Source organism: Etheostoma cragini, chromosome 5 (assembly GCF_013103735.1).
Source record: "Etheostoma cragini isolate CJK2018 chromosome 5, CSU_Ecrag_1.0, whole genome shotgun sequence".
Lineage (NCBI taxonomy): Eukaryota > Metazoa > Chordata > Actinopteri > Perciformes > Percidae > Etheostoma > Etheostoma cragini.
Genome location: NC_048411.1, coordinates 29946135 through 29954730, shown reverse-complemented (window position 1 = coordinate 29954730; position 8596 = coordinate 29946135). Strand labels below are relative to the sequence as shown.

Below are 8596 nucleotides of genomic sequence, written 5' to 3'. Positions count from 1 at the left end.
AGGACAACATGAGGACAACATGAGGGCAACATGAGGGCAACATGAAGACAACATGAAGACAACATGAGGACAACATGAAGCCAACATGGGGACAACATGAGGACAACATGAAGACAACATGAGGACAACATGAGGACAACATGGGGACATCATGAGGACAACATGAAGACAACATAAGGACAACATGAGGCCAACATGAAGACAACATGAGGACAACATGAAGACAACATAAAGACAACATGGGGACAACATGGGGACAACATGAAAACAACATGAAAACAACATGGGGACATCATGGGGACAACATGAAAACAACATGAAGACGACATGGGGACATCATGGGGACAAAAAAGCCCAAGATGACGTCAAATTGTCTAATTCTGTCCACAACTTAAAGATATTCAGTGTGTTGTCCCAGAGGAGAGAAGAATCTAGAAGATATTCCCATTTAACAAGCCAACACCGGAGACATTTTTGTAACTTTTTTTCAACCCCAAAACCATTGTTTTCCCGCTAAAATCTTTCAGAAAAAGCACAAAATACGACAACGTCTTTGCATTCCTCCATGTGTTAAAATCTCTGACAACATTCCTGCCGAACTCTGTCGGCCCAAAAGCAACAAAACAAAACAAGATAGACAATCTATGTATCAGCAGAGTAGCCATTTAGTTAATGAGCCCCAACGGAGACCTCCAATGAAGCCATCAAGACCGCTCAGAATAACAATGGCCAACTAACGCCTTTCTAATTGAATGGAAGGTAAAGAGAGGGAGGCGAGGGGAGTGGGCCAGGACCAGTGAAAAGGAGACAGAAGAGAAGGGAGGGCAAGGGGGGGCGCGTCTTTTCAGTCAGATGCCTGCCAGGCATTAACGAAAGTACTTTTTTAGGGGGGGGGGGGATGTGTGACATGGATTGGGGGATGGACGAGCTCCAAAGAACACAGCTCTCCAGCAGGGATTATTTCAAGGAAGTTTGCATAGTTCAATTGTATTTAGTAGGTTAGCATTCCAAATATTCCCATTGGTTAAATAGCTTAAAATCACACACATTGGGACTTTTTTTTTTTTTTTTTGACATGAACTTTCTTATAGAGCTGCAACTATTAGTCTGTCGACCGAAAAATGTATCAACAGCTAGTTTGATAATATAGTTAAAGTCATTTTTCACACAAAAAAATGGCAGAAAACGTTGTTTCCGAGATTTCCAGCTCTGTTTTCTGTTTCATACATCATATTACACTGAGTAGCGTTGAGTTTTTGGACAACGCACGACATTTGAAGACATCAACGTGGACTTTGAGTAACTGGGATGGACTTTTTTTCCTTTTTTTCGATTGATAATAAAAAATAAAAATAACACAACCTTAAACAACCTAAAACACACAACCTTAAGACTATTTTTTTAATAATAATAATGAATTGTCTCATGTGGCTCCTGTTTGCAGCATTTTCCAACTACTGTTATAACGGGTTGTTAGGTCATGTTTAATAAGTGATATGTATGGATTTGACTGCAGAAACCAACGCAGCGTTTCCAGCTGACAGCTGGCACGACGCCACAAGCCGGTTGCACCTTTGCAAAAAAAACCTGCATCAACAACACTTACTTAAGACTGTCAACCTTATCTAGACTTCTTAAAAGTCTCTGAACAACACCAGTCGTCACGGACACTGCGGCGAAATGCCTCCTGCGTGTGTCAGAGCGAGATATTACGTTGTTGTTACGGACGGCTAGGACTTCAGGGACAGCTCGGATGTTGTTGTTTTACAATTTTCTGCACAGAAACAGCCTGCAGGGTTTTAAAGAGCTGCTGGTTACTATCCGGCTTGCTAAAGAAAAGCCTTCATTACAAAACACAAGCACTGAATGGAAAGCAAAGTAGCAGCCAACGTTCAAAATATCTTGCAAATCTAAAATATATTTTAGAAGAATAACAGCCTCTACAGTGATAAATGTAAGTCCATATAGGAGCCTCACAGTGACGTATGGGAATGCAACTAGCGTTTTTTTTCACTGTTGATTATTTTCCGGATTAATTGATTCCTGAGTAAAATGTCCGAAAATGGAAAAAAATAATCAGTTTTCCCCCACAAAAAGCACCAAGAAGACGTCCTGAAATGTCTCATTTTCTCCCCAACTCAAAGATATTAAATTTACTCTCACAGAATAGAGAAGAAACTAGAAGATATTCATATTTATCAAACTGCAATCAGAGAATGTTTTACTTTTTTCATTAAAAAAATGACTTAGCCCAATTGATTTGATTATCAAAATAGTTAGTGATTAATTCAATAGTTGACAACTAATCGATTACTGCTCTGACCTATACAATTTGCATATTGATTGTACAGACTGGTCTATGCCATCAATACCCAGCATGAGTGTGAGGGTATTGTCGACAAGAAAAATGCCATAAATCCTTCAAAAATGACAAAGAACGGCTAATGTGTGTGAACTTTGAGCCGAGTGAGAAGTTGTCAAATGCGAGGCTTGTCGACGGGGAGGGGGGGGGGCAGGGAGACATTCATATCCCCAAAAAAAGAACAAAGAAGTAGTTAGTACTCCTTGAGAGGCCACTCGGAGGGAATATGGCGGTCTGGCAGCGCACGGGGAACTTTAACGCACGGCCAAACAAAGTTTTACACGGAGTGAAAGAGACTGAAACATAGGGAAGAAGAAGAAGAAGAAGAGAAACACGTCGAAGACATGGGAGGGGGGGGGGGCACTTACTGTTCTTGCACTCGGAGACAGGGACCCGTTGGATATGTACGGGTTGCTGAGGTCTGGGATCATGAGAAACGGGTAGCCAGGATAGTGAGGACTCTTAAAAAAGCCACCATCTTGCTGCCTCCTCAGAGCTGCAGGAGGGAGAAAGAGAGAGAGAGAGAGAGAGAGAGAGGAAAAGTCAGGCTTTGGTATGAGACACAAACGCGATACATAATGCAAGCTAAAACACCCAAAGTACCGGGTGGTTGTGGGCTTTTTTATTTACCTTCACTGAAGTAGTCTCTTGCTTTCTCATAACTTTCTAAGTCGGGTCTGGTTTGAGGGCGCCTCTCTGCTTGCTGACAGGGAGAAACGCACACACAGGAGGGGGAGAAACTAGTGAAACTTCCAGCAGCATTAAAGCAAGACAAGTCATCGTTATGGTCAGTTCCCCTATAGGTTTGTGCATATTAAAGGAGTCCAAATATGATTAAATCCGACCCACGGTGCAACGTGTTGGCTATGCACAACAAGTGACGTTAGCATTTAAAAGATAGCCCAATGAATACAACATAGCACACATCTACTAAATGCTAAATAGCGCAGACGTCAGGCAAAATATAGGCTCAGAGTAGCCAACGTGCATTATAATGAAGGTCAAATACAAAAGGAAAGTGGAAAAAGTGCCCTATGGTTCTAGGCTGTTTCGCAGTGAGCTTACCTCCGAGTCCGAGGAGCTGCTGTTGTTTTCCGACTCGTTCACTAAGGAAGATTTCACATCATCCAAATCCCTTTCCGCGGACACATTCTCGGATATCTTTTCCTCCGGCTCCCCTTCGTCTTTAAACGAGATCATCTCATCATTGGCCCCCAAATCGTCCCCACCGCCCCCGTTCAACTGTGGCATTTTTGCAGAATAACGTTAGATATCAAAAGATCAAAAGGAGAAACAAACGACTAATGTCTTCTTTTTTTTTTATCAGATCAGTGTCCCTGCCGTAGTGAACTATAACTACAAGAAAGCGTCGATTTTTTTTGGTTTTTTTTTTGTTTTTTTTAAACGACCCTCTTCATCCTGTGAACGGGCTCCAGTAGTCCATGGCGAGCCTCGCGACGATAATCCACACGGTTAAAAGTCGAGACGGAGATCGAAAAAAATATCGATGCGTGTTTTTTGGCGTCTGCGTCCGGATGCGCTGCTGCAACTTGGCAAAGTTTGGTGTCTTTTTGCAGCCTGTGGACAACTTGTGGCCCCTGCGTGTCTCTCCTGGTTGTGCTTCCGAGGAACGGGACTCTCTCTCTCTCTCTCTCTCTCTCTCTCTCCTCCTACGGAGCCCGCGGGGACCACATAAACTACACGGTCCGAGACGGGGTTACTCAAGCGGAAGAACAAGACGCACGTCCGATTTCATCTCCTAATATCCATGTGTGAGGAAAACAATGGCTCGGTTTATATCTATAATAAAAAATAAAAAAAATTAACACGAGAGGTTCAGGCACTCGCGTGCTTTAACCCTGCAAAAAAAGAACCGCTAAAGTTTACAAAATAGGAAGAAAAAAAAACGATGCAAACGTATAAAAAGTCAAATGTTCAGCTGGATGAAGTCGCCCTTTCCCTCCACATTGCTGCCGGGGAATGCGCCCTGAAAAACTACTTGGTTGTTCAAGTGGAAGAAAAAGCGCAGCCCCGTCCGGAGGGGCGGAGTTAGCGCTGAAAACTGACACTTCATTCACCGCCATGTAGATCAGCTAGTCTGGACCCTGCAGCCTGCACAGCGCAGGGAAACAAGGCCATCAGCGCAGAGAAGGGGACGATTTGCACATGGAGAAACAATGAAATAAGAGATACAGATCAACGGCATTTTTATGTGTGCAACATGACGATGAGACTTCTGTTAGTGCAGAGGATGTCAAAAATAAATGGGAGAAGTCAGCAGATGTGACTTAGAAAACTAGTTTTATATGTTCCATGTTGTAAGAAAAGAAAAGTGACATTTCTATGTCTGCTTTGGATTTTTAAAGGTCGAGCTTGCAAATATTTACGATGTGTTAACTTCTTCCCGTCAACCATGAAAAAAAAAGGTTTTGGTCACTTTTTATTTAACATTGTTATCGCTTTTTTCCCCAAAAATATTGTCACTTTTTCAATTGTTGTGGGTGCTTTTCTTTAAAAAAAAATCCCGAAATGTTTTGTGAGAAAAAAGAAATAAACTGAAAACGGGTCAATTTGACCCAAGGACAACATGAGGGTTAATCGATTAGTTAAATTAATTGCCAACTATTTTGATAATCGGTTAATTGTGTTGAGTCATTTCTTTAATGAAAAATACGCTAGATTTCTCTGATTTTAGTGTGAATTTAATTAAACTTTTTAATTTAATGTATACTGTTTCTTGATCCCCAGTGGGGAAATTACAGTTCACATTGTTATTTATTGTTAGTAAAGTAGAAGTGAATATGTTCTAGTTTCTTCTCTCTGTGACTGTAAGCTGAATATATTTGAGTTGTTGACAAATCGAGACATTTGAGGACATCGTCTTGGACTTAAGGACTAAAGGATCCACATTTGTTTTACCATTTTCTGACATTTCAGAGACCAAACCACTTATCAATTAATAAAGAAAATAATTCAGTGGCAGTCCCATGTATAGGCTGCTGTAAATGCTCAATCCACAGCCTTTAAACAACCATCAGGACTTCTGTACCCGGGGGTAAGAATGCATGAAGCGTAGCTCCTGAGGCGCCATTTTGATGCTAACAAGCAATCACCCGCCGTTAGCCAACCATTGACTCCCATTCATTTTTACCTCACTTTGACAGCAAATATCTTAACGTCTGAATCGTTTAAAGACTCTATTTGTCTGTTGTTTATTTTAAAGAAATACAACAATGTATTGAAGGGTCCATCACCTTGCGTCTCACATTATGGCGCCGTGGCAGACGGTTTTGTAAAAATAGGCTAGCGATTGTGTCACAACCACGCGACTTGCTGATGCATAGTCGACAAATTACCGTATTGTCAGGAGACTAATAGACTTCACTGGTACCCGTCCAGAGCAACGGGACCTGTTGGTCCATTCCTTTAACTGTCTATGCTTCTGTATGGTTGTGATGTCACAGATAGACTACGTGTAGGTAAAGAGTGTCGATACAGCGCCGTTGCAGTCATTTCCCGGCTGCAATGATGGAGCAGAGACCTAGCGGAAAACCTTCAGACAGTGGGTGAAAACAAGTATATTCAGACAGACAGTTTGAGAAAACATGAAAGCATGCTAACATGCTCAGTAAAAATCCAAAATATGGGTATGAACCTAAAAATGAGCATGATATAGGAGCTTTAAGTAAACGTGAGCAGCAGTGTATCATGTGATGCCCAGCGGATATCTCGTTTATTGTCAGGATCGGAGACCACACCGCCTCCATTACCGCCGTGTGTGTGAAAATGACAGACCAGGATTAAGTGAGAAAGTCCTAATTACACACTGCCGTGTAAATTGCACGTCTGCGTGTCCCGAAACAATACCCTGGGAAAGACAAAGCTCTCTAACACCGGGGATAAACACGGGCCCGTTATGGCACAACTGTAGGCATGACAGAGGGAGGCAACAAGCCTCTGAACACCCGGGCCTTCTCTCTCTCTCTCTCTCTCTCTCTCTCTCTCTCAATTCAATTCAATTCAAAGAAGCTTTATTAGCATGACCATAGTGACACACAGTATTGCCAAAGCTCATAAACATGGAGAAATTGATCACATTTACATTCACAATAATAACAACAAGAACAAAACTGATGATATCAGCATCAACATGACAACCTTACAGGTGTGTGTGTGTGTGTGTGTGTGCATGCGTGTGAAAGGAGGGGGGGTCACTCACTGTTCTTCAAAGTGTGACAGGTCTCTCTCTCTCTCTCTCTCTCTCTCTCTCTCTCTCTCTCTCTCTCTCATGCTCAGGAGAAACCAATCAGAGTAACGGTCAGAACGGCTGCAGCGGAGGAGTTATCCATCTTTCCTGAAAACACAACAATGTGCACCTGACAGTGTCATCAACATCAACATCAGGCCAGGTTGGAGATGTGATCTCTCCACCTAGTCCTGGGTCTTCCCCGAGGCCTCCTCCCAGCTGGACGTGCCTGGACCACCTCCCTAGGGACCCCCCCAGGAGGCATCCTCACCAGATGCCCGAACCACCTCAACTTGCTCCTTTCGACGCAAAGGAGCAGCGGCTCTACTCCGAGCTCCTCTCGGAGGACTGAGCTTCTCACCCGATCTCTAAGGGAGACCCAGCCCCCCCTCCTGAGGAAACCCATTTCGGCCGCTTGAACCCTGGATCTCGTTCTTTCGGTCACGATGACCCAGCCTTCATGAAAAATAATTGAAGTGTTTTTGAAATAGTATTGAGTAAAAGTTGACATATTCCAGTCTGTGATTATCATCAACATCCATTCCTTTAATTTTAGTCTCAATAATTCCTAGTTTTGGCTTTTCTAACTAAAGCAATAGGTATACTTTCTTATAAATGATTTTTTTTTACCATGAAGTCCCAAAATAACTGTAAGACTTGGCAATAAGTTAGTGTTACAACATAGTGTTGAACATTGAAAAAAAGCATCACAAGTGTTGAAAAAAGGGGGAAAAACGTAAGAAAAAGTTAAAAACATCGATAAAAAGCATCAACAAAAGTGCTGAGTTTTAATTTTGACAGGAAGACAACACAAGGGTTAAAAGGACTGTAGCTTAAAGGTAGCTGTGGAAGAAATGTCATGCTGTGAATGTGAACTATTTACTCGTCTTTAGCCACATAACGTTAGCATAATATTGCTAGCCCTGGATTGGTTTCTTGTGAGAACGAGATGTTCTTGCGTGCTCACAAGAGAAAAATAAAAACAATGTCCCTTTAGCGGCTCTGTGATATGCAGATAAGTAAAAATATCTTAAGATTAAAATACATGGAAATAACGTAACACAACATTTCCGAGGTATCTGTACAGTGTGTCTGTTTACAGAGATCAGCACAGTGCAGATGGTCAGTGCAGGAACACACAGATGACTGTGTTCATGGTGGTTTGATTCCACAGAAGCTCTCTCTCTCTCTCTCTCTCTCTCTCTCTCTCTCCCTCTCTCTCTCTCTCTCTCTCTCTCTCTAGACTGAAATGCATGGCTCCATTGTTGATTTGAGGAACAGCATTGGAGGCCATGCTGCAAGCAGTCTGGGAAGAAGGGATGTGGTCACCACCTTTGTCCTTGTTTGTTTGTTCCTGTCGAGGAACCTGCACATAAATCACAACCCAGACTTGGAGACCGAGACTCACCAAGCATTAAACATTATCACCAGAGTTGGGTGTAGCCATGGACTGGGAAATAACGGACGTAGCGTCCGTCAATGATTTGTGGACTGCCTTTTTGAGGCCTTGAGTTTGGAGATACGAGCGTCACCATCTTGGTTTTTTGATATCACCTTAAGTGATGATTTTTGACAAGAGAGTGGAGCTGGGGTAGCCTGACACTGTTGTACCTCTCCACTCAGTTGGAAAGACCTACAACCAATCAGATCACTAGAAAGACAGTGGATAGACCTACAACCAATCAGATTACTAGAAAGACAGTGGATAGACCTACAACCAATCAGATCACTAGAAAGACAGTGGATAGACCTACAACCAATCAGACTAACGGATAAACAATGGATAGACCTATAACCAATGAGAGCATTTGAAAGAACTACAAACAATTAGAGCAACGGATAGACAACGGATAGACCAATAACCAATCAGATCATTGGAAAGAAAGTGGATAGACCTACAACCAATCAGGCCAACGGAAAGACAATGGATAGACCTATAACAAATGAGAGCAACAACTAGACCTACAACCAATCAGAGCAACTAGATA

General features: G+C 42.4%; 1 protein-coding gene and 1 long non-coding RNA gene across 2 annotated transcripts in view; both read right to left on the bottom strand.

Moving 5' to 3' along the window:
* Positions 1-2616: 2616 nt before the first annotated feature.
* On the bottom strand, positions 2617-4361 carry LOC117944268 (transcription factor 7-like 1-B). The gene is made up of 3 exons (XM_034870927.1): positions 3428-4361; positions 2993-3065; positions 2617-2858 (listed from the first exon to the last, which is right to left on the bottom strand). Exons 1-3 carry the CDS (start codon positions 3611-3613, stop codon positions 2617-2619), a joined length of 501 nt encoding a protein of 166 aa, XP_034726818.1. The 5' UTR covers positions 3614-4361.
* Positions 4362-7774: 3413 nt separating this feature from the next.
* Positions 7775-8596, bottom strand: part of LOC117944281 — a 12087-nt gene continuing 11265 nt past the window's right edge. Inside the window, exon 3 of the long non-coding RNA XR_004656531.1 lies at positions 7775-7785. This is a non-coding gene — a long non-coding RNA (uncharacterized LOC117944281). The remainder of the gene's footprint in view (positions 7786-8596) is intronic.

Coding starts and splice junctions, on each gene's coding strand:
- LOC117944268 (XM_034870927.1), bottom strand. CDS start 3,613: ATGCCACAGTTGAACGGGGGCGGTGGGGACGATTTGGGGGCCAATGAT. Junction 3,066..3,427: donor GCAGCTCCTCGGACTCGGAG/GTAAGCTCACTG, acceptor TCTCCCTGTCAG/CAAGCAGAGAGGCGCCCTCA. Junction 2,859..2,992: donor AAGAGACTACTTCAGTGAAG/GTAAATAAAAAA, acceptor TCCCTCCTGCAG/CTCTGAGGAGGCAGCAAGAT.